The following is a 25,808-nucleotide window of genomic DNA, read 5'->3' as shown; positions in this document are numbered from 1 at the left end:
TGAACCACCGCTCAGCTGCTCATGTAATATAATTCTTAGAAATGTCACGGTTTATTCAGAGCTCTCAGAATGTTATTTTCATATAGACTTTACAGTCGTTTTTCTCCACTGCAGTGCAAATTTAGTGGGCGCTCGGAAATTCTCTTTGAGAACAGACAGCAACCGGTTATTGGCTCCTGTGGCTTGGCTGGCTCAAGCTTTCACGCTGCCGGCGCAATTTTTTTATGTGGCTGTTGCATGCTTGTTACATGGCTGTATGTCTGTTAACATGGGCGTTTTGTGTCGCGCCGGACATAAGAATGAGGAAATTGCTGGAAATAGAGGAGATTTTCCGTGCAACCCGACACGAAGGCGCCGTGCGGAATGACACGAAGACCGAGACAACGGACGCAGCGAGTCGCCGGGGCCGCAGACGCGGAGACCGCGCAAGAGTGCGCGCGGACCCGGAGCGACAGCGGGTGCGGGGGGCGTGTGCCGTCGGACATTGACTCGCTCCCGAGCCGACATCCAGTCTGATGTTTTGTGACAGTGCGAGTGCGGCGGGATTACCTCCGTTATTGACAAAAACGTCCGCCTGTGACCAGGGGCGACCCCCGCGGTGCACAAGGCTTTGCCTCTCTCTGTCAGCAGAGAGCAGTCAGGTGTGAATGTTGTGGTCGACCATCAGTCACTCCCAAGCGATCCCAGGGCTGCTGGGGTCAAACGGGCTCGTCGCTCTCACAGTTAGCGCTCGCTAACAGCACACAGGAGGCTCTGCCGCACGAAGCAGGTTAAACCTCACGGTTCCCTTGTTTGCAATCTTTTTTTTTTTTTTTTTCCCCCCAAGTCCAGGTGTGAAGCTGCTTGAGAACACGGTTGCTGAAGATGCGCACGTCACTCATCCATGCATTCACCTGCATTCCTTACACGCGCACTTCGGATGGCTGGTGTTAAACTTCTGGCGCCTCTCTGATTTTTACCACTGAGACAAACCGAGCGCCGCACTGCGCTAATTACCTTCCCGTGCTAAATGGAAAGGCTGCCGGCCCCTCGGTGGGGCCTAACGGGTATCGGAGCTCCAGACCCCCGCGGCGGGCTAAACGGCCGCATTTGTATTCATCGGCCATCGGCAGAATCGATACTCCATCGGCGCCCCAAGGAGGCGCTGCAGTCGGGTTCGTGGGGACGAGACCGGCTCCTTCATTAGGATGGCGGACACGGCTCGAAGTCCACACGTAACGAGAAAGACTGCGCGGACGCTTTGTCCTTGCGTGCCCGATTCATCTCTCCCAACGCTTGGCTAACCTCGGAGCTGTTGCCCCGCCCCCGGTGCCCCCACCCATCCGTCGGGATCGTGTTTAAGTAATAAGGGGAAATATTCTGGCTGCAAGGCCCTTCCCCCCCAATCAGGGCTTATTCTTTCCCAAGGCTCCATCGAAGCATTTCTTCCGGAAGCTTGTAGATTCCATTCTTTTCAGCTGATTGGAGGGAATGATTGTGGTGTTATTTTCGTGCACGCGCAGGCTGCTGTCACTGCTGAAGGTGCCTTTTTCTGTCCCCGGCTCTAATGGGAGGCAATCTGTATTCCCCCAGAGGGTCCTGCCATGTGAAATGTGAAGCATCTTCCACATAGATGAGGTGGTGGTTTAAAGAGTTAGTTTCCTCTCGTTTTGCTTTATTTGTCCACCACCAAAGTCACATGTTAACACACCGGTGACTTTTTGTCTGTGTGGGAATTGTGTAAACATTTGTCGTGCCCTGAGCTGATTACACAGAACTCACTTTAACTGTAGCACGGTTGGTCCGATTCCCTTTTTACAAACTCTGTTGGCTGTATTTGCGCTCTTGGTCGGTGCCGAATGTTGATTCAGTTTATTAAACAAGGCTGGATATGTCAACATCCTTCAAAGCATCCTCTTACTCACAGATGATCGCTTGGAATACTGTAAAGGCCTGTTTTCGTGTCATTCAAGGGCGCTCTAAGGAAGGTGTGTGTGAAAGGCAGGAAGGGCAATATCTCAGGTACTCTGCTCACCTGTCTCTCCCTCCAGACAGTCATCGGCATCTGCTGCGCTCACCCGCTGCACTAAATACAAGGGCGATTGATTTTTGCTCGCGTGGCACCGTAACGACACGGCAGAAGTACTTCCGGACCCGTGTTTCCTACCGACAGCGCCTTCCCGGTTGTCACAACGCCCCAGTGATGGCACGTGAGCCGGCGCGTTTGTTTCTGGTGCCTCGTTGCCCGACCATCGCAATCGGTGCCGGTCCGCGAGCCGTCCGATTACAGAGAACGGACTCCTCTCCGGAAGCCTAGCGGCGCTATGCCCGGGGTCTGGAGGAGGATCGTGAAATCGGTGGCTCCGCAGGCAGGGAAGGCAGACAGGCCGAAGTACGTCTGGTGTGCCGTTTGAAAATCCGCATCGTGTGCACACCAGTCACCGGTGGTTTGTCAGGCTTCGGCAGGTGTGTGAGCAGGGGAGCTGCGGGCTGTAAGGTGTTTGGCGTGGTGTGCTGTTAGGAGGAAGTGTGTGTTCGTGCAGGACCCATGTAGCAGTGATGTGACAGCCCGTGTGATTTAGCGCTTCCTTCCAGGACTGCGCTGTGGGCTGGCTGATGGATGCGCTGTGGCCACAGTTCCATACAGCAGTGTCTCTCTCTCTCTCTCTCTCTCTATAGCTCATCACAAGATATACTGGGTAATACCTCAGTCCCTAATGGGGCATTGTTGTGCTTCAAGTCCTTCATCGCTACCCTTTTTAGAGATGGCTCTAAAGTTTTTTTTTATCGTAACTTTTTTTGGCCAAAGTCGTATTTTTCTTCCAGCTGGCTTGCGGTCGGTTGTCGTCTCATAAGCAGAGCTGGTTGGTGTGGAAGGAGTGAAGGTCAGGGTTGTATCTCAAAGTATGGTGTTTGTTTAAATGATTTGCGGTCAGAGTCGTTTTGGGAGCTGCGACATTTGAGGCCGCGTAAGCTGTGGGTGTTGCCGCAAGCTCTGCTCTGTGGTGGACCACCGGACTCGGGTCCTCTTCCTCATGCGCCTCTCTCCGTGAACCAGCGATGAATGAATGTGAATGTTCTCGCTCTCCCCTGACAGCGAGTGCAGCGGCACCACATTGCCATCAAGTGGGCCCTCCGTACCCTGTGCAACCACCTCCTTGGACGCTACTTCATTCTCAACCGCACTCCTCTCCAGCAGCGGTTATACATGAAGGCACTCGCTGATTTGGTGCTCTGTCACTTTTTGAAACCTCCGTTCAGGACGACTCAAGCTATTACATCTTCCATGTTCCATCCCAAGTTATTACATTGCAGCCTCCTGCCATCGTGATCTCCTGGTTGGAGCTCATTTGGCTTGGGGTGCGTATGGTTGCGACAGCGCTGGGCTCCACCTTCCGCTTGGGACCCCCTCTAGTGGTGACACCGAGAACAGGCACACACCGCTGCAAAGGCCGGTACGCCGTGGTAACCGCTCAGCATCCTCCAGCAGTCGTATCGATACCACGCTGCAGACCACGTGCACCCCTAAAAGTGTACTGCAGTGCCTTATTTCAAACCCCTGCTTTGCATGATGGGGTAGTAAATGTAGAGCTGTATATGGTCTTGGACAAAAGTACTAAATACACACACACACACATTTTCTGAACCGCTTGTCCCATTTGGGGTCACGGGGAGCCAGAGCCTAACCTGGCAACATAGGGCGTAAGGCTGGAGGGGGAAGGGACACACCCAGCACGGGACACCAGTCCGTCGCAAGGCACCCCAAGCAGGACTTGAACCCCAGACCCACTGGAGAGCAGAACCCGGTCCAACCCACCGCGCCACCACGCCCCCCAAGTACTAAATAATAATAGTAATAATAATAATAATGTTAAGTACAAGATTGATGTTTTCATTCCAAAGCAAGTGACAGTGATTTGCTCATTTATACTGGCAGTGGTGTATTTTACTAGAGCAGTTAATGGCAAGTACCCAGAGGTGGATCCAGGGTTGAAACCAGCAGCCGCGTCTTTAACCAGTGCACTATCTGCTGCCTTCACCTTATACCATGAAATGCTTTTCTGCGAGTTGCATTCATGTTACTATTTATACATACATGTACGGATAACAGAAATATGCATGCGTGTTGCCAAAGTGGTGGTGTGAAATGGTATAAAGCATGTCTGGCTGGTTTCCACTCACATAGTGCCTCATTTGCATACCTGCGGGGCTCAACATGCAGGATACAGGTGTGATGTTATTACGCCCCAATAAACCGGGATTCCAAACAACCAGGCACCGTGCCACCCCTCCTGCCACCTTCTCCTCCAAGGTCGATGTCTAGAGGTAACTGCAGGTCAGAGTGACCCGAATGGTCCTGCCAGGACAGATCTTCACCAGGGAAATGGCTGTCCTCAACACTGCCAAGTTCCCCAGGAGAGCGACGGCGATCTGGACGGACAGACGCGCACATACACACACACGGCAGGTGGATAGGGCTGACGGTGAAGCAAATGTGCCTTCAGGAATATAAGCATCGATTGGTGCGACTGCAAGGTTACCGGTTCGAGCTGCAGGAGGACGAAGTCCTCGGTATCCCCGAGCAAGGTGCCTAAGCTACTTAAAGCTCCACAGCTGTACATTTCGCCTGCGCAGAGGTATAAAAGTACGAAATTCTAAGCTATGCGTGTCACTTTGGATGAAATAATGTAGCGTCTTCGTGGAGCCTCTGTATTACAGGGCCGCTTTAAGTGAACGGGGAGGTGGAGGGACTGTGGGGATAATGGACAGGGCTTTGGGGGTGGGGGTACCCAGGACACGGCATGAATTCCCGGGGGTGGGTGCACGGTGCGACTCGTGTAAAAAAGCGTTAAACTGTGAGCTGCGCAAGTCGCTGCGGATGTAAGATTCCGCGGAGCAAATAAATAATGCAACCGCCACGCTGCTCCCAGCGCTGTTCTCCCAGGCCTGTTAGCATGCAAATGACTGCACACGTTCGCAACTTAGCAAAACAAACTGGAACTGCGTGTTCGAATTGAAATAATTAGCAATTGTTTGGTTAAAAGCCACATCGAATTATAATTATGATGACTAATAATCAAGCCTCTCCCAAAATAAGAGTCCTCTTATTTACATATGCGATGTATGGTGTGCTCATAATGAGTTTATGCTCCCCGAAGCATTTTAAAATCTAATTGCTTAATTGCATTTATGTTGGGCGAAGGCTCTGCTAAAACGCTTTGATGTGCCTTCGCTAAAACCCCAATGTTTCTTTTTCCGCCTCGACTCTAGTTAAAAGCTTAGCCATGTGATCGCTGGAGGATTTTATCTGGACATCTGTGGTGGCAAAGCAAAGCGGGGCTTTGATGAGGATTTCTTCAAGGAGGCGCTGGCTCCCCGAGTGCACCGCCAAGGATGAATTAATGATGTCACTGGTCGCGGAGTCGAGCGAGCGAGCGAAGGAGAGAGAGGGAGAGGGAGGGGTGGGAGGAAACACGAGCGGCTTGCATAAGGACGCCGGCTTTGATAAGCGGCGGTATTATACGTGAAATTATTCGCGAAACCCACCTGTTCCATTAAGGGCCCCCGTTCGGCGGGTCCTCCCACGCCACTGGTGGGCTCATGTTCTGCCGAGCAGAGATATGGATTAAAACCGGATTGCCTCACTCCCGTCTTAAAGACTTTAAAAGCGCGATTAGCTACTTATCTGAAATGAAGCTAAAGAAGCAGGCCGCCTTCCAGGTCCCCTGACAGGGCCTCGGAATTTAGCGCCATTAATAACAACATCATTCTCGCAGGCAACCTTGATTAGTTTAATTATACATGCACTGTTCTAAAGAGGGGACGGGGGAGAAGAATAATATTATGCAGATTTATGAAAATTTAGAGTGAGTCGCTGCCCCCCCCCCCCCCCGTCCTGCGCCGTCACTAAGCAGCGATGAGGACGATGACTGTCTTCCTGACATCTGAAAGAGGGGAGCTGCCACTGTGTCATAACTGTGAAAGGCACGCTTTGTGCTCCCCGAGGAGGCGCGGCGAGGCGATGCGAGGCGATGCGATGCGCGGCGCGATGCGGCGCGATGCGACGCGACGCGCGGTCCCCGTCTCCTGGCTTTTCGGAGGCAGCTCGAACAATTGGGGTTTTTATTTGCCAATTTGTTGGCTTGTTTTCCTAATGACTAACTGACTGATTGAGAGAGACAGCTGGGGGGCGGGGCCTGTGGGGTGCAGCTGTTGAGGGGGGAGCGCTGAGTGTAAAGAGGAGCCGCGGAAGGAAGAAAGGAAGGAGCAGATGGTGCTGCCACCAGATCCTGAGATGCAAGCTACTGAATGCAGATATGATTTAATTTAGCTTAATAAGTACGCGCCTAATTGCTTCGGAGGAGCTCTGGAAAAGGCTTCGAGAGGCATGGACACAATGTACGCCAACATATCTTTTATTGGCTCTCGTTAACGTACAAATCTATACGTACCGGTGTTCCGAGAAGGAGCCGCGTATAATTGAACGAAAGTTTTTATTTCGTGCAAACAGTGGCTCGGTGACACTGCGCTTTACTGTAAAGTGCTGTATGCTGCGTAAGTTTTGTTGCGTGCCGCCGACGGGTCGAGCAGTCTCGTCGACGCAGAAGGGCGCCCGCGTCCTCGGCGTGCCGGGAGCCAGTCGTGACGCCGCGGCGCCGAGGTGGCTCTCGACGGCGTCATCCAAAGAGCTGTACGTGCCGGGTTTTTCGTGACGAAGGAGCGTGCGTTGAGCGTGGACGGGAAAGAGCCGTCCGTGGTACTAAGCTCTCTGTGTTGACGTGGCCGGTCGACGCGCACGCCGAAAAACGCAGGGAACGGAAGGTGCGATGCGGGCTGGGCGGGGAGGGCAGCGGCTCGGCTGCGGCTGCTCTTCGAATGAACCTCCGTGCCTCTGAAAATGTATCTGTGACTTTAATCTCCTTCTCTCGCGCAGTCTATTACGGTGCGTTTACCGGAGTGGCCTCCTGATCATCTCCCTTCTGGCTCCTCCGTGAGGCTCCCGTCCCCCCGCTAGGCCACTTACTGCCTTCCAGTGCCATTTCGCCGGGCCGGGCCTCCCCTCCTCCCCTGTAACTGCACACCATTTCTGGTCTCCTGCTTCTCCTTTTCCATCTGGAGGGGGAGGAAAAGCCGTGAGAGCGTTACAAAAAGGCTCGGTAATCTGTGGCCTGTATCACTTCCGTGAAAGTGGAGAAAATGATTCCAAAACAGCCGTCTGAATGCACATAATGACATGGCATCTGTATCCCTCGGGGTCCCTCGGTTCTTCTGAGGAGACTGCTCACGCTCCTCGAGAGAACCCCTTTCCTCACCTGCTCGCTCACACACACACCCCCTGCCTACAGTCCATCTGAACACTTCCCAAGAAAGTTCCAAGCGCATTAGTTAGCGCTTGTCTCCGCCTCTAGTGATGGATTAGGTGCTTCGTTCCTGTCGGTGCGCTGTGCTCCACCACTGTATAATACACACATTATACACACATCTCCTGCCAGGGCCGTGACCTCCTGGGGTCTGTCGCTGCAGTTTACTGCGTTCGCAGGCGGGGGCCTCTCAGTAGCTCCTGTTGATTAACACCGGTGGTGGCAGGTGCATGTGCGGGTAACCTCTTTCCCAGGGGTTTGCGTTGCGCTGCTGATGCTTCATTCTATCCTTTCCTCGAGATCCTCGAAGACCCTTACACTGTGTCGGTCCCCACAAGTGACGGGATGATAGACAGACTCAGCGATGGTGCAGCTCTAACAAGTAGCCTGCGAACACAGGCATGCACCCCCCCGTGTACGCGTGAGCCTACAGGTGCACGTTCATATGCGTATCGCACAGCAGCTACGGCGACGGGAGGCTGTTAGTAACCTCCTCTCCAGGTGTGGCTGCTTACAGTCATGCCTGGAGTCCCTTGTCATCCCTCGGTCCGCATCCCTACGCACACCCGTAAATGAACACGCTCAGTCACACACACACAACACACACACACAGAGGCTCCGAAAGGCACAGCGATGTTCGGAGCAGGCTTATCCAAAGTGCTGAGAGCTGAGCCCCTCCGTCGACGATAAAACCCTCCGACAACAACGCTGAGAGCTCAGAGGGGACACCGACGGCCCCAAATCCTCTATTTTTCTTCCCTTTTTATCAGCGTCGCAGCAAATAACTCTCCCACGCTATAAATATTTAATGCAAAATCTGTGGATTAATATAGCTTACAAAATGCCAGAGGCTGATTATTTTTAGTTTTTACATGACAGGAATATTCATATCAGCGGGCCGCAGTGCGCAGCGGCCGCCGCGCGGACCCAGGTGTTCCTGGGAGATACGTCGCACACAAACATCAATAATCGCTTGATTATGTAACCCCCTCAGGTGGGCTCAAAACGCCATTAATCCCATTACGTTATTTATGTTCTTTAAAGAATCGGGCTGCTTTGTTTGTTTGTTCGTTGACTGCCTTTGTGTTGTATTTGCCGTCCTGTATCCGTGGTCTTTAAAATTAAATCTGACTGACTTTTTAAAATAAATATTCACTAATCTTCTGGAATAATCCGCCATGCCCGAAATATAAATAATTAACACCAGTTATTGTATAAGGATTCTGTGAGCTATTTTAATGCTCTTAATGTTTTGGCACATACACGGCGCGCGAGTAAGTGGGCTGAAGGGTTCGACAGCATCCCAGCAACCTGTGGTGTCATGTCAGGATGTATTCTGCACAGATGGGCAACACAGAATAATCTCTGTGGGAGATCAAGAATACAAAGCAAAGGGATTTTCATAAATACATTTGGCTATATAAACACACACACTCTCATGTATTTTTTTTTTTCCCCTAAAGAAAGTGCTGCAGTTTCTTAGGATATAAAGACCAAGAAGTTCTCAAGGCTGCCGTCTCTGTTTATTTTTAGTGGGCGAATAACGTCAGTTAGTTGATCCGTGTTTGTCTATCGTAAATTCATACTACTGCAAAATGCTGCATGAAATTGAACACAGCTGACAAGTCCTGATGCGCGAGTAGATGTATAAGTGACGTACGTAAGGAAAGGAACTGTTCTCAGTCCGCCAACCGGGTCCTAGCTGGTCGCTCAGGGACCTAACGGCCTAAATTGTAAACCATGTTTTAAAATTTAGCATTTTGTTTTTCTGAAAATTCTGAACACAGTAAAAAAAAAAAAAAAAAAAAAAAAAATTATTATTCTTATTATTAAGTGTTGTATGACACCTGTAACCCCTAAGTCAGTTATTGCTGCATGACAGTAATGATGAATCTAACAGCTGTGTTCTAACTGCTACTCTTTGTCTTTCGCTCTACAGCTCTTTTAGCAGGAGCAGCTTTGTCTTACGTGCCAGTTGTACAACCTACCTTTATCCAAGGTGAGTTACAGTAGCAGATGCCACTTTACAGTGACTTAGTCATTCGTGCTGTTGGGTAAATCATACCGTTCCGTTTCAGGATAAGTAACCCGATCAAGGCTGCGGTGGGGTTTGAACCAGCAACCTTCAGATCGTGCGACTGCCCTAATGCCCTATAGCGCACGCTGTCCTCTTTGTTTATTGTCGTTAATGTAGGAGGGACAAGCTGCGCGCACATCTAGGGTGTTCGCGCAGGACGGACGTGAGCGTGGCATGCAGACTGGGGCGAATGACGCCTGCAGCATGTTCTGGGATCACTTCTCCGCCACCCCGCTCGCCTTCAGAACGGATTTCTCACCGACAGTCTCTCCCTTGGCCCACCGCGCTGCGGGAAGTGGACGCGGCCTCAGAACTTTGGTGCGCAAATCTCCCGCTTACCTTATCGCGCACCGGCAAAGTTGCGACGGCAACATTTAATTTAGCTGCTGAAGGGAGGGGAATGCCGGGACGAGAAATGATGTGCCCCGTGGACGTCCGGCGCCGAGCGCCGCGGCGGGTGGGAGGCGTTCGGGGATGCTCCCTGGACCGCGCGCATCTGGCGAACACCCAGAGACGATTTGAGACTGATGAGTTCACAAACAAAAACCGATTGATGGTTCACCCGCAACCAAACAGGGAAGGCGGCGTTCTTAAACCACCACGTCATGCGGTTTACATAATCTGTTGATCCTTTGAATAAATATATGTTGAAAGATTAGGCAGAGGGATTTATTTTTGCTGCCATTCAGCGCCAGGAATGTATAGCAGACTAATTTTCAGCTTGACTTGCAGCTCAGGGATTTGGAAAAGAGAGGCAGAAAAAAGCGAGTTGGCTCACATGGCGTGAAGTTATCTACGCTGGACCGTAAAGGCAGGTCAGCCCCTCCGACTCGCACCCCGTGCCGTTCGGGTCTCTGGCTGCCGACGACTTGATTCGGAGCAGCACGTCTCCCGTTCCAGCCCCTTATCGGCTCTCCGGAAACGTTCAAACACGCACGGCAGATGCAAGGTACTCATTGCCTTCTCTTCAGGACCGAACCTTCCTTGGACGGTCTCTAATTTTCAAAATGAGCGTAAGAAATGAGCTCTACTTTAAAACACTCTGTTCCACTCAGAGTTTACAGCAAAATACAATGTACGTTTTGAAGAGAGTGTTCTTAGTTGTTACACAGAGTGGACCAACTTCTGTACGGGAGGGAGGGAGAAAAGGCAGCACCACGTGAGCTTGGTGTCACGCTCAAGTCCTTCCACGTGTGTCTCCTCCTCACTGTCCTCACCTCTTCCACCGCAAGGGCTTTAGCATCAGGACTTGTGAGCAGGAGTTCAGGTCCAGAGAAGCAGAAGGCTACTCCTGTTGTACCATAAATACCTGTTTCCTGTTCGCTGCATCCATATGCATGTCTGAAAAATGAGAGGTCGATTTGCATGCCGTCTTGGACGTACAATCTGACTGAATATATAGCTTGTCTTGTTTGGCTGTAGCTACAGGAGCCTTACTTTGGTAGAAGTTCTTGAGTTCTTGATTCTAAGGAAAGCCATCGGCTCCTGATTTCCTCCACGTGGGATGTCCTTCATAAATGTGTGCAGTGAGATTCTGCTGCACGTGGGTAGAATACCACGTGGTTTTACAGGGACAGTGTAGCAGATGTGCAGATTCCTCCTTGTCACACATCACTTACGATACTGTTTCTGATTTATTCTTTCATTTACATTTATTCATTTAGCTGATGCTTTTCTCTAAAAGTAACTTAGTGTTAATCTACCTACAATTACTTATTTATTACAGCTGGTTATGTTTTTTTTTTTTTGGTGCAATTTTAGGGTAAGTACCTTGTTCAAGGGAACTACGGTCGGAGGCGAAATTCAAATCTGCGACTTTTGGGTCCGAAAGCAGCAGCTCTAACCACTACGCTACCAGCTGTCCCTAAATTAGTTCATTGTCATCTAATAAGGACGCACGTTGCAGACGTGCTCGGACACGTTGCGCTGCTGTGGGACCTCTTCTGTCGCACACGCCGTCTCCTTCATCCTGGTAAGAGGCCAGCGGTTTTTCTTTTGTTTTCTGTATGAAATTGAGAGCTATCTAAGAGGGGGTCACGGGTGATGACTGGCAACAGGACATGACACGTGTTTGAGAAGCTGTTTAGTAAACTCTTTTTTTTTTTTTTTTCTGTGTTCATAGCGGGTCTTGAGATGCAATGTTCTCATGTTCTCAGTCTGCCAACCGGATCCTAGCTGCTCGCTCGGGGACCTAACGGCCTGTGACAGGAGAGCCGAGGGAGAGCAGCACTGCGCGCCCAACTTTGCCTGGAGTTGAGCTCTCGGGGGGCCTGGTACAGATGGGGGACCAGCGGCCCCGCTGGCTAGGGGGCCTTTCTCATCAGTCTTCTCTCCTTCATTGCTTTCATCGCTTACCTTCTCCTTGTAAATGAGGGGCATCAGCAGCACAGCAGGGGATCCATGCTAATCCAGAACACTTTTGAAGGGGGAACAAAGATGACATCGTTTCAAGACCCTTAACCCCCCAGGATGTTAATAGTGTTTCAGCATGCTGTTGGGACCCTGGTGTAGTTTATGTATTGCAGTGTTTTTCTCTGATTGTGTCATGAGTCATGTTGATCTTTGCGCTGATGTCAGTATGCTCTTCCCAGCAGGTGAAGGTGAGGCCATTTGCGACAGCAGTGTCCTGCCAGGGCCAGGTGAAATCAGAATGGGTTGAGCAGCTGTCGTCCGCCGTAAGTCTGAACGCAAAGTGGGATGGATGTGTAGGTCGGGTCTCCTTTTTAGGTGCACGCTCTCAGAGCACACACACACACACCAACGGGACGGAAAAGAGGGGAGGTGAGATGTTGTTCGCATGAATCAAGTGGAGATGAGCTCTGCTGTTTTGGTGAGAGTAAATACTTTCCCAGGGTCTGTACTGTGAATCCATAATGGCCCTCTGCCATCCTTTTCCCAGAGCTCTTCTCCAGCTCGTATAACAGAGGCATGAATTACCGGCCGTATCCGAGGAGCAGCAATTTGATTAATTATTCAATTCAGCTCAATTAAATGGGCCACTAGTGGGGCCTGTCTCCTGCTACCAGATGAGAGAAGAGCAGGCTGTTAACAAGGGTCACCTGAAAATTGACCATGAAATCCTTTCTGCCATTAGACAAATTATTAACTCTTAGACAAACGGATGTTTTACAGCTGTTGACACACTATTGACGTGGCTCTGGAGCAGATTGTTCTTATTTTTTATACTGGGCAGGGACACATTTTTCATATAATTTTTGTGCTCTATTCCTTTTAGATGCTTACTCTGCACGCTCTGCACTGATCATAACAGCATCACCATTCCCTATATGTGTCATAAAGCATAGACATGTCTTCACTACACCATTAAATACGACCAAGGTGGCTAGAGCCCACATCCATGGTAAATTTTCTTGGAGGATACTATTGGAAACACAGGAAAATGAATTATATTTTCACCTTTAACCCACTGTGGTTCTCCCATGATCGTGTCTCCAGGCAAGAGACTTTAGTTTCCTGATGTCTTTCCCTGTTCCAGTTCAATTGAAACCTAATGCTCAGTGTGAGATGAGGTAATGGGTCACAGATTATTCATGTCATGCATGGAAACCACAGAATCTAAGCTCCATCAGTTGAGAAAAGACTGGTGGTGACCCAATCAAACTTTTCAGCACCTTCATTCGTGTCTTTTTTTTTCCCTTTAATGCAAATACTTAACTCTGTGTGCGTGTGTGTGTTTTTTTTATTATTATTATATATGTGTGGGAAAAGTAGAAGTGTAGCACTTGTGCCAAGAAATTTAACAAAATAAGAAAGGAAGACACTCTACGGAAGAGTAAAACACATTTGAAATTTCCATGCTCTAGTTCCAAAGACAATGGTCCTGTTGAACTGTGCTGAGGAGAAGGCTGGTCTTTTTTGCACCATTTTGCAGGCACAACTGACTATAAAACCCACCTCTAAAGAAGTTTTCAGGATCCCGGTGGGCACTGGCTAAACATTGCAGAAACCTGTCAATTATTTTAATAATTTGTTCACTTTTTTTGTTACATGATATGTATCAACTTCATTTACCACAGCAAAGCGGTATATTTTCCTTTGGTACTGAATTTGTGGTTAAGACTAAAAAAAATCTTAGATCAATGTGACCTTAGTTACACTGATGGCTGTGAAAGCAGTACAGGAGAAACCCTAACTGTCCAGATCTGACAAGGATGGTCTTGGTCCAGTGCAAAAGTTTTTCAATTTGTATATTGTGATTTTGAATATAATACAGTACCAGGGAAAAGTGCGTACACCTCGTACCCTGGAAAATCTTCCTCCAGGGCACACTGAACAGAAAAGTGAAAGCAAAGCAACACTTACTTACATGTCCTAAATCGCTGGATTTCTGCAGAAGAGCTGGGAGGACCTGTTGGTTGATCTATTACTCAAAGCTGTTTCATAAGGCATTTGGTAAACTAGTTTCCAACAAGTGTACTCCAACTCTTGATGGGTTGTGTGCATTTTTTTTTTTTTTAAAAGAATGTATAATCTAAAACAGAGACAGGGCTCTTTTTTTTCCAACATGCAGGCAGGTTACTGAACTTGTTCTAAGAAGTCATAGTCCTGCCAGCATGAAGTTGCCACTATAAAAAAAAAAAGACAGCTCATATCAGAAAGCTAGAGTGAATCTGTACTTTCATAATTGAGTCATTTTACTGTACAGTTACAGGGTATTTCATGGAAAGCACTGCATTTCAACTAGAACTTTCATAACTAAGAAAATGTGACAGGAGGTGAAATTTTGCAGTTTTATTTTATTACATTACATTCTGAGACAATGTTCTTGAGAGCGTACAAAACCCACTGCTTGTCACCTATTTCTGTGGCTGTGTTACAAAACATGGAGGGACTAACCCATGAAGCCACAATGGCACAATGGCTCAGTGCACCTCAGAGTTGCTGGGCTCATGTTGCAGAGCCTCTTTAGTGTCCATTGCAAAGAAAAGCTGCTTCAGGTCACCCTCCTGCATCTTAAGCACATCACCACACCTCTGAAAACATATTCAAAATATTTGAAAATGAAACACTTTGTTAAAAAAAATTTATGAAGACATATCCATCAAATTATATTAGATAGCATTTAGACCAAGAGTTAACCTTGCTATGTTATTTTAGAGACATATGAAAACATTCCTGTTGATACTAAAGCATTTACTGTAAAATCAAATATATACAATTTGTACATAAGCTTGACCATCAAAAATATCACCAGAAGTCAAAAGGGTGAGGACAGAAGGCGTCACTAAAGGGAAGAGGTTCACAAAGGCCCAGGCTGGAGAGTCTGGCAGTACAACAGTTTGAGGTGAAATCTTTTCCTCTAGAAGGTTACGACGAGCCACGGACAAGTGGTGGTTTGAGCGCTTTGCTGAAGCTTCTCTCCGTATATCCATTCACAGGGCTCTCTTGGCAAGTCGCTGTTTCTCTGGACTAGATGGATCCAAGATTGTTACAGGCTCCATGGCTGAGCACGTCTTCCCAGAACTTACAGCAGGCCTGGGAACTTTTGAGTCGACTGCATTCAGTTCCGTTTATGTGTGTGTACAAAAAATACGGGATGACTTTGGTTTTCAGTAGATAACTTCGTAGACTGTGGCCTTCTTGTCCCCAGAGCCTGTGACAATGTATTTATCATCCACAGAGATATCACAGCTCAGCACAGAGGATGACTCCTTGGACTGGGGGTTTAAAAAAAAAGAAAAAAAAGTCTGGGTCACGCAACAGTGCCTTTGCCTACCATGAACTACTTGAATAATTTCATTTTTTTTTTTTGGTTAATCAGCAACAACGGTATGAGCAAAACTATTTTAATCTGCCTTTAAAATACCAAGCATCTTTATGCCTCTGATCATCATTACAGATTCCTAGCATTTCAGTGACATTACCAATACGACCCCTAGAACACCCCTGTTAAACGAGGGCTGCAGTCATTTTATATACGGTATATGTACTTATAACCCCCAATATTCTAGATCCGTGTATAAAATACTAGCACATTTTTCAAAAATATGCAAGTCTTAACCTGGAATATACTGGCTCCATATGGTGTTCTCCAGGCATTAAGTAGGTTGTCCTTCCCTGTGCTGACAAACCATTTACCTGCAGTGGAAAAGCAAAAAAACAAGCAAAAACATTTAAATTTGTTTCTCTAGACATTCCCTTATAAACAACCTAAAAATGGCATCTGTACATTAGTGTATATTCTCTGGATATTTCAAATACAAGGAGGTAGGTGGTGAGAAACCAATAGCGTTTACAAGAGGAACATGAGAAGGAAGAGACTCTTACCGCAGTAGGCAAACTGAAGGGAGAGCACACAGCTCTCGTGAAGGTGCAGCTGATATTTGTCTGGCTTGTTCACATGTAGGACCTCAACATTGCTGCTCTCCATCCCTACAGCCAGCCACTCACCCGTAGGACAGTACCCCAGCGAGAAGATCTGCCAGCAGGACAAATTTATTGCTTATACACACGGGGTATAACATCTTTTCCTGTGTATCTTGAATATACATATCAATCATATCAAAATATGATATCACCATCATGCGTGTCCAATTCATTATACCAAACTCAAAGGTAGCGCTACTAGCCTAGCTACCTTTCCCAATCTTCCTATGCACGATAAGTCTATATCAATATTAACTGACCTTTTATTCTAATAAAGCACCAAGCAAGCATATAACATTACTGTTAAAGCTCGTTTCTCAAACATATTTCATATTTTGCTAGGTATTGCAGGTTTCAGCAGTACTAGAATCAATATCAGCAGAGTGCTATCACTGTTTCCCAAAGCCAACCTGGACATCTTGGAACCTATGATTTTCCAGAATGTTACTTTGATTATTTAGTTTCTTAAATACGTAGTTTAGATCTTGGAACTCTACAGGCTCCATCACTACTTCATTGTGCACTATTTTTCTAATGCCAAAGGTTTCCTGTTTTTTTTTTTTTTTTTTTGGGTCCCCTTGCTTAGGGTAGGACTTTGTGAGAATCCCCACTGTGATCTGCTAAACATGTATCAGCTCTGCCACAGTACCAGCAGGCTAGGCTGTTTTGGGTAAATTGTCAATTATACAAAAAAGCTACCATTACTGCTTTTTATTCACTTTGATTGTGGTTGGCTTCCATGGCACACTTCAAAAATCACTTTAAAAGTAGAGTAAAATTGCTAAGGGAAAGCAATCTGAAAATAAGGAAAAATGACCATCTCTTCTGAACATAGTTACCATTTGGACGTGAAGACACCCATTCATCTTCATCACTCTGAACCCTTTGCGGAGGAGGCTAAAAACAAAACTCACTTCCACCAGAGTGATTTTCACTGAGGCTAACAGAATTACCCTGCTTCTAAAGGGATAGAAGCAATTCAGGTTTCCAGATACGCAGCTATAATCTTTCCCTAAAATGGAAAATGGCTCTTCTTTGCAGTGTGTGTTGATGGAGGTGGGTGGGGCAGTCAGCAAGGCCTACCTGTGACGTGAAGTCATGCTGCTGAAGCTGTCGGCCCTCTCTAAGATCCCAGGACCTCACAGTGTTGTCCAGGCCTCCTGTCCACAGCTTGGTACCATCATTGGAAATATCAATACAGCTGGCTCCATCCGTGTGGCCCTGGAACTGCCTGGTAAAATAAATATGGGTTGAATAAAGATTTCCTGAGTGAGCTGAAAGTAAACACAGTTACGTTGTTAGTGTTGGAGCCAGTATAAACGTGTCTCTTTTTGTTTTGCGCTCCGATGTCTGGTAAAGCATTTGGATAAACAAACCATGGTGTAACATGGAGTGTGCTTATGTTATGTCAACATTTCCCAGGTGGAAGGAAAACACACCAGGATGCAGCTGGAAAAATACAACCCTCCTGCTTAGTGATGAACATCCACTTATAGGGATTGGTCTACGGGACACTGTGCTTTTACTGTATAAAGGTGCCTAAAGCAGGGATGGACTGTGCTGGTGGGGTGGGCGGAGTAAGGGGCAAATTCCAGCCATCATAGGGTCTTCTAAACAATCGCCAGAAAGGATGAAGATCCTATGAGAGGAAGAGCTCTAAGTTTAGCTGCGGCTCATCCTTTCCACCAAAAGGAAGATCCAAGCCCACACACGGGGATGAGATGAAAGAGCGACAGGCCCTTCCAACAAGTCCACTGCTGGGTATTTCTAGGGTACCTATCCTAGCACGAAAGCAGGAGGCTTGATAAATGGCACTGTGGGCCAAATCAGATGGTTGGCTCAAGCAAGGATACCGTCAGCTGGAAATCAACCCCAACCTCAACAGATTCTTACAAAGGGTTTCTGAAGACTCACGCAAGTTGCTAGTCATCACCAGTCAAAGACAATTATAAAAATATGAAATGTGCAAAAACAATGAGAGCTAAAGCCAAAATGATACGATCTTGTAGATGGTTTGAAACCTTCATTATCAACTACTGTAGAAAAGCTGAGTCACAACTGTAAATAATTGTGGTACAAGACTCACTTTGGAATTAACCTACTTCTTTGAACCATATTTTCCATAAATAAAAGTTGGGGGGGGAAAAAAAAAAAAAAAAAAAAAACAAGCTGAAGGAAAAAGAGGAAGAAGTGACAAACAAATACTGATTCAAGCAAATTCCATCCTGTCTAGGATAATTGAAAGAGAGAAAAAAAGAAAAATTAGAAATGATGCAGAACAACATATGATACTGATATTCACCTGACCAGCGTCTGGTTGTGAAGATCCCACACGGCGATGTTGCCGTCACTGCAGCAGGAGAAGCACACCTTTGAGTCAGGGCTGATGGCCAAGGCATAGCAGGCAGGGGCTGAGGAGGTGAGCTCCGCCTTGATGCGTGGGGTTGGGGCAGCCAGGTCCCAGATGGACAGCGTGCTGGCCTCTCCGCCCACTATCAGCGTGCGGCCATCAGGCAACAGCTTACATGACCGGATGTAGTTGTCTCTGTTCTGAAATTTCAGACAATAATAAATAAATAAATGTGAGAATGGAGGAGAATGAGCCAGTGTCAGGATTACAATGGCAGACATGGATATTTCCATAAATCTCATTACCAGATACCAGCCAGGCACCCACACACACACCCCTCCCCTTAGTCAAGGCCCACTCCATAGCCACTGCTATCTGCCAGTGATATTGAAAAAAGCAAAAATAAAACACTCGCAGGACAAGAGGAGGGTGCTGGTGAAACAACAGATTGCGGTGCTCGACGAGCCTCCTTAAACAAACACAATCTGCTCGGCACTCTCCACACCCTTAACCCCAGGAAGGGGGTCAATGGCAGCCTGCCACTGAGCCTGCCGCCATGGAGGGGGTTGGGGCTCTTCAGCTGGAGCTTGCAGAGCTGTGAACGCCGAGCTCTTCTGCGGGAGTGTTTATTACCATCCCTCTACTATGGGCCAAAAACCATCTGAGTAAACATTAGGTCGTGAACCATGGTACAGGAGACCTATTACACCCACACAGTGTGTCTGCGCACAGGTAAAAGTACCAGAGGCATCAAGCAACGGCACACAGTTGCTCCGTTTTCTCTGGTGGTTCCTTCAGTCAGCATGCTACATAGCAATCCAGTAGAAACACAAAGAAAAGAGCCTAAAGAGAGGGTTCGAAACTACAACCACAGTGTCTTCTACATGTGTGGAGAGTGGTGACACCCAGTGTTTAATCTGATGTTTTTATCGTATAAGTTGATGTCTTCGTAGCCGGAGACCTTAGTACTGTCAAGAGCACGATGTCCATTTCACATACCAGGCAGTCCAGCTGGGAGACAGGGCTCTTGTTGCCGGGGTGACTGATGTCCCAGACTTTGACGCAGCCCTTGCCCCCTGTGTAGACATGGCGGGTAGGGTTGCTGATGGTGACAGCGCACACCACCTCCCCGTGGCTCAGTGTGTTGATCTGGCGGGCGTGGCGTGGGATCCCGGGGCCAATGAGAGCATCTGGAGGGAAGGGGACGGGCTGCATCTGCCCGTCAGCGCTCACGTGGAAGGAGTAGGCCCTGAGGGGACGAAGAAGTGGTTGAGAACCACAGTGACACAGCCCAGCTACTTTTCTTTAAATTCACAGCCATTATCTGAACAGACTGCCAGCAAATCAGTACTAATGGTCAAAGCAAGGACATTCGAGTGCTCGCAGCCTAGACGTGCGCTTTCGTGCTTTGGCTCTTTAATTTTTAATTCCAGTTATCAGACAGACGGTCACCTTTCCTGGATGCTTCCTGCGTAAATCAGTTACTAAACGAAAGGCTACTGAAAAATGGGCAGGATCCAGCCGTCGGGGTGTGAAACAACCTTCTTCGTGGGGTACGTATACGGCGTATATCTCCTAATGAGAAACAGATTTTCATTCTTGAGGCAAGGCTCAAATGTTTACAAATGTTGCAGAGGGATTTGAGGGTCTTTAATTTAGAAGAAACCTCGTGGTTTGTTCAGGTAAGACACTGCATCTTTAATTCATGAGGTGAAACGTCTCGTCTCGATAGTTAATCCACGTGAAATCACATGTGGTTTAAACACAAACCCTTTTATACTCCACAAGATCGAGTGATGAGGATCACTGACAAACAGCCGCGCACCAAAAAATGTCCACGTTTGCTCTTTGTACAAAACAGGCTCCTTGGTCTGCAGTACCTTTGTGTACGTGGAAGAGCAAATGGGCTCTTGTTGCCAGGGGGGTGGGCGGTGCAGAAACAAACAGCCCCGTCCAAACAAACAAAGGGCGACATAGAAGGACCGGTGTTTGGTCTGGGACGAGCGAAGCTAACTTACGGCTTTCCTCCTGGGATCCCGGGCAGATTGGGAGGAATCCCAGGTACTCGCATGTGCGGATGTGGGTCGAAGCCAACCTGAGCCAAAACAAACAACAACAAACAGCTGTTCCAATCAAGACCAATTAACAGCATCTGTACGTCTGCTCGTGCGCACACGCACACACATATATGGATGCACAAGGAACTCATTTGCACACACAAATCTTTTTTTTTCCCCCCCCCACTGTCTTCACCGGGAAGTCTTTCACTTCAGCACTTTCATTCCAGTAAAAAATTCTGAACATATGCTACAGGCAAAATTGATTTTACATAATGTGGAATTTAAAATATGCATTAGAAATTGCTTAACCAACTTCTCTAAAGCAAAGATTTAATATAAAAATGAGTGCTAATTGCAAATTGAGTTTAGGTTATAAATGTGCAGCACAAGGCACATGGGACATAATAATCTTATTTTCACATATCAAAAATATCCCTGTGCTAACAGAATTACGGGAGAGAGAAAAAGAGCTAAAAAACCATGCAGCCGTGACCCCCAGAGAAACCACGTGTTCGGGTCAGTTGGTGAAGCCAACGTAGGCGGCGGCTCTCCGAAGCACTGCCGGGCCGATGGAGAGTCCGCAACGGGTGGGTCGATAGCGCTCTGGATCAGGACGTAGCCTAAAGTTTGCGAGCTCAAGTCTCAGCAAGGGTCTTTGTCGTATCTTTGAGCAAGGTGATTAATATGAATTGCTCCGGTAAAATAATCAGCTACACATAAATATGTAGGTACATCTGTGAGCCGTTTGAATACGGAAATAAAACGACGACATAACGGCCCACCTACATCGCCTTTACCGCCTTATAAATGCCACCGGCAAATATGTTTTAAGATATAACGAGAGCTTCCGGCACAGCGAGGACACATCCCATAGAGGAGCTCGGCGAAGACCGGAACAGAAGCACGAGACTGCCGGCGCAGCAGAGCCTCTCTCGAGTTTCCACCGAAGCTGAGCTGGAGCCAGCGCGGTTGGCCGCAGCGGAGGATTCCTTGGTGATCCTCAGACAGTCGAGTTAAACATGAACGTGTTCGGAAGGTACGGAACGTACAGAGAACGTAGAACCAACAAAAACATTTTAGCTTCAGTTTCTATTTCCATTAAGGTCGGAGAACAGGTTGCGGACCGGCGACGCCGAGATCGCGTCTATTCTCCTGAACAAACAAATGCAATTAGGTCCATGCTCAGCAAAACAAAGCGAACCTCGTTCGGCGAGAACCGCACCTTTGCCCTTCGGAAAGATTTCCGACGAGCCGCGGTGCAAAGTGCGCGGGGTTACCATGAGCCGCGGCTCATTTCCAACACGACAGACTGAGTCGCTTTACACTCCGCTGGTCAGGACTCTGCCGTATTCTGACATGATACACATTTGTTCGAAAAAAGGAACAGATGGTGATTGGTTTTTGATATGCTGTGCTTGGCACATGCTAAATGGAGAGGCGGAAAAAAGCATGCTGTTTGGTTTAGCCTTAGGCACAGGAGCCATTTGTTTTGTTTTCTAAGTATTCTGGTGATAAGACAACATGATCTAGTAGTGAATCTCTGCTGCAGTGTGGGTGTCTGAGAAGTGTGTATCTTTACTTTGCGAGGATATCAGGCAGACAGATATAATGCACCACACACTGCGGTCTCCTGGACAAGGGGATGGGTCAATCATACACGTGTGTACACACACACACACACACACACACACACACACACACACACCATGGGGGATCGTCCATAGGCTGCTACCGCTGCTGCGGCCGCCGCTGCCGCACTCATCTGAGGGGAGATATTGTGGAGGCCAGCATAGGGGGCTCCTGGGCTGCTCAGGTCCCCGTTCATGGCTGCATGTGGTGGCACCATCCCAAATGGGCCAGGGTATGGTCCTGGTACCGCCAGTGGGGTCCGGAGGCCTGCCGCTGGAAATCAGGGATTAAAAAAATAAATAAATAAATAAAATAAAAAAAATAAAAAAAAATATCAAGGGGGGGGCAAACCACACACACAGAGTCTGAAGCTGCTTGTCCCAAATAGGGTCGTGGCGAGCCAGAGCCTAATCCGGCAACACAGGGCGCAAGCCTGGAGGGGGAGGGGACGCACCCAGGATGGGACGCCAGGCCGTCGCAAGACACCCCAAGCGGGACTCGAACCCCAGACCCACCAGAGAGCAGGCACAGGCCAAACCCATTGCGCCGCCGTGCCCCCCTGGGGGCAAACTATGCAAGAGCAAATCACTTTACCAGCTGTAAACTGCTCACTGTAAACATTTATAAAAACAAGAACATTTTACACAAACAGTAAGTATGAGAAGAAAGCTTTTTCTATATGACTTTTAATCCATGCTCTGCCCGAACAGCCCTCAGCTGGTCGCTTTAACAATTTTTAGATACTACATTGCAGCAGGGGACAAAAAATTGGATTCTAAAAGGCTGTCACTCAAAAGCAGAACTAGCCTGAAGTTGACTAACACACTGTACAGTATGATGGACGACAGACTTCAGATCATGATATGCATATGCACTTGCTTATCTGCTCAGTCACATTAAATTATTGCACAACTGGCTTCTTCTCTGAAGATTTACAATTTCTTTGGGCAATGTTAATTGACCCCTCGGGGTAGAGTGGACACACATTCCTGTAAGATAGTTGTTTAAAAAAAAAAAAGTGAAAATTCTGCCTGTTTTAATATAGAGGGACAGAGGTCTGGTCACCTGGCAGGTGGGTGTTCAGGCTAACGAATATGTACTAGTGTTAAGAACCTGGAGGTTCATGGAAGGGAGGGTGTTTTGTTTTGGAGATTTTACCATTCTGGCAGTAGTTGCCATTAACCAGCCAGCATCAGTTTTAACTCAAAGGATTGTTAAATTTGGCAGCTCAACTAGTCTCGCGAATCCTGTTACTGGTGCTACAATCATGGTACCTATTAAAGGATTAAAGTGCAGGACTCGTCTCACCCAGTTAGATGTTTTTAAAACTTGGTCTATATAGTACAGTGTATCAAAACGGAACATTTCATCACAACCCTGAAGAGCCATTTATCACAAAGGAGGACTACAAAAAAAAAAAAAAAAAAAAAAAGTCAAAATATCCCGGTCGCCACATTTAAATTTAAAAAAATCACATCTAGACTGTGTTTAAAGCTCTTTGTATCTAAATGTCCTCGTCTGTTTCTGGGTGTACTTTTGCAGGGTAGTAGGTGGGGTAGTGGTTAGATCTAGTCGTCTCTTCAATGGACCCAGGCTGAAATTTCTCCTCCTGCTCTAGTGCTCTTGCACAACTTACCCTAAATTGTTCCAATAAAAAAAAAAAAATAAATAAAAATTACCCTGCTGTAGCCTAATAATGTTAGGCACTTTGAAGAAAAATTAAATAAATGCAAATGCGGCTTCATGCCCATCTTACACTTAAATTTGTTGATTGTTATACAACGGACCAATGAGCAAGAAGAAGCACGTCTTACTTGGTGGATGGGGGAGCTCCAGGGAAGGTGGCTTCGAGAGGCCGGGCCGCAACCCAGGTGTGGTGCTCGTCCCTGGTGTGGCATCCCCTCGTGGAGTGGGCGTGTTGGACTTGAGCACTGGTGTGCTGGCCTTATCGTGCTGCCATTGAGACAAGATTGGGAGGCCTAGTTTGAGTCCTGCCACCAATGTACCCTCCTGTCATTATGGCGGCTGTGTGGCTTACCACACGCCTTACCTCCTCACAGAGTTAACAAAGCAAGATCCTCCCTCGGTTCCAATTATATCGTCTCTTATTTAGTCTACACGAAGGGCGGTGATTAGCGCTTCACGACTGCGTGCAATGTCACAGTTCTGTTACGGGAAACGCTTGTTTCTGCCAAAAGCCTTGAACCAGCTCCTGGGTAACCCCCAGCTGTGCTGTTTTAGATGCAACTGTGTTTACAATATTGGATTATGTTTAAAATATGGTGAGTGCTTAATGTTGTATGAGAATCCAAGAGGAGTGTTAAGATATTTAAGAGGCAGCGGTAACCCAAGTCCTAGCAGCTTGAGCACACCCAACGTAAGCCCTGAAGAGACCTTTGAATGCACCAGCTACTTACTAGGCTCATCTCTTTGGACTTGAGGGAGGAGGAGCTGGCAGATGAGGCTGTGGATGCAGGACTGCTTGAGGCATCCTTCTTCAGCAGGCGTGTCTTGTCAAGGCCATTCTCCCTGGGTGAGGGGACAGGTGTGCCCCGGGGAGAGGCAGGGTCCTGAGGGCATCGAGGACTTCAGTTACCATTGAGTGTTTAATCTTAAAACAGCCCATGCTTGGAGTTAAACCAAACCTACTCAAGTGACCCATGCAACAGAGGATTCTGAGCATACTTGGACATACTAAAGAGAGTATTGAGAGACAGGCCTTGACTTTGCCTCCTGTGAGCTTCAGGTCATGGGGTTAGGGAAAGGACTAACAATAATTCAACACGGATAACCAAGGCCATTGGCACTCTTCAAAACATAGTGTGCAGCAGGGTTTTACAGAAAGAACACAGAGGAGATGTCATGCATAACTGCAGCCACAAATATGGGCAAGTTCTAGAAAAATATCAAAAGATGTCAAAAGTTCACGTCTACGACATATACATGAATACAAATGAAAAAAGTAAAGCTAAGAACACACAAATCTAAGACATAGGCTGGTTCACACAGTGGCAGTGACAACAGGGGGTAGGAGGAAAGGACGGTACTTCCAGACACACACCTCATTGGAGACATCCACAACCAGGTTGTCATCACTCTTCTCTCCATCACTGTCCTATGATCAAAAGCAAGGGTTCAGTGGACAGTGGGAGTCGCAACGATTGGTGGTCCATTTACTGTAACGTGCATGAAAAATACTGGTTTCCTTCCCAAGTTATTCCTTTTTTCTTACTTAACATCTTATTGTGGCAAAAAGTTCAAGAACATACAAAAAATGCACAAAGCTCATCAGAGAAGGGGGGGGGAAGAGAGGAAAAAAAAAAAAAAACTTGGGGTGCAATGTAAAAGGTACAAAAACACCAAACATTACAGGGACGATTAAAGTACGAGTCATATGCAAACTGTAAACAATACTGATGTCCCAAAGTCATTCTGCGATTAATGTAAGAGGATTCCATTTACATAATGACTGGAGTCCTTGTCGTCTACTTTTCGCTTCTTGGAGTCAGAGAATTCTGGCCCATTTCTCCGTTTATCAGAACCCCGCAGGCTCTCCGGGACCAACATGGAGTTACTCTGAAGAAGAATGACAAGAGGGGAGGGTTAGTTTTGTTTTAATGTGATCTGTGCCCACCGCCCTCCTAGCCAGACACAATGGGTTCTGAGGCTCTGTGACAGCAGCGTCTCCTTCCCTCGCCCTGGCCTTTCACTCGTTCGCGGTCCCTCCCGTCACCGGAGACTTCAAAGACCCCCAGCTGACGGCTCCGCGGCCCCCCGGAATTCACCGGCCCATCGGCGAGGTTCAAAGAGCATAATCGGCCCCATCGCTCACCGTCCGCCCTCCTCCAATCAAAGCCTCCCGCACCGGGGCAAAGAGGACGCATCCCCGGAATATTCATGAACATGCTTGCCGCAGATTAGCTAGTAATATTACTCATGACACATGGACTTTTGTTACGGCATTT

At 47.6% G+C, this 25,808-nt stretch overlaps 1 protein-coding gene and 1 long non-coding RNA gene across 6 annotated transcripts in view; one reads left to right on the top strand and one right to left on the bottom strand.

Annotated features, from left to right (window-relative positions):
• Positions 1-11,157: 11,157 nt before the first annotated feature.
• On the top strand, positions 11,158-16,923 carry LOC114912467 (uncharacterized). 2 transcript variants are annotated; one of them, XR_003798283.1, is made up of 3 exons: positions 11,158-11,389; positions 11,574-12,092; positions 16,846-16,923. It is a non-coding gene; the product is annotated as an uncharacterized LOC114912467 (long non-coding RNA). The 2 variants fall into 2 exon arrangements; XR_003798284.1 differs by lacking the exon at positions 16,846-16,923 and adding an exon at positions 15,817-15,866.
• LOC108938435 (transducin-like enhancer protein 1) overlaps positions 14,058-25,808 on the bottom strand; it is a 35,559-nt gene continuing 23,808 nt past the window's right edge. For 2 of the 4 annotated variants that reach the window (XM_029259393.1, XM_029259395.1), the window contains exons 9-20: positions 25,306-25,419; positions 24,905-24,958; positions 24,261-24,413; positions 23,658-23,796; positions 21,920-22,116; positions 20,173-20,249; positions 19,154-19,403; positions 18,107-18,354; positions 16,888-17,035; positions 15,706-15,856; positions 15,440-15,516; positions 14,058-15,095 (exon numbers count right to left, since the gene is read on the bottom strand). In XM_029259393.1, the coding sequence (XP_029115226.1) occupies positions 14,988-15,095; positions 15,440-15,516; positions 15,706-15,856; positions 16,888-17,035; positions 18,107-18,354; positions 19,154-19,403; positions 20,173-20,249; positions 21,920-22,116; positions 23,658-23,796; positions 24,261-24,413; positions 24,905-24,958; positions 25,306-25,419 (1,716 nt within the window). In that variant the 3' untranslated portion in view covers positions 14,058-14,987. Of the gene's footprint in view, positions 15,096-15,439; positions 15,517-15,608; positions 15,857-16,887; positions 17,036-18,106; positions 18,355-19,153; positions 19,404-20,172; positions 20,250-21,919; positions 22,117-23,657; positions 23,797-24,260; positions 24,414-24,904; positions 24,959-25,305; positions 25,420-25,808 lie in introns of those variants that run through there. The other 2 variants (XM_029259394.1, XM_029259396.1) reach the window with 2 other exon arrangements.

This window comes from Scleropages formosus, chromosome 17 (assembly GCF_900964775.1).
Source record: "Scleropages formosus chromosome 17, fSclFor1.1, whole genome shotgun sequence".
NCBI classification, from domain to species: Eukaryota; Metazoa; Chordata; class Actinopteri; order Osteoglossiformes; family Osteoglossidae; genus Scleropages; species Scleropages formosus.
Note: the sequence above shows the minus strand (reverse complement) of the source record. Positions and strands in the feature narration are given on the sequence as shown.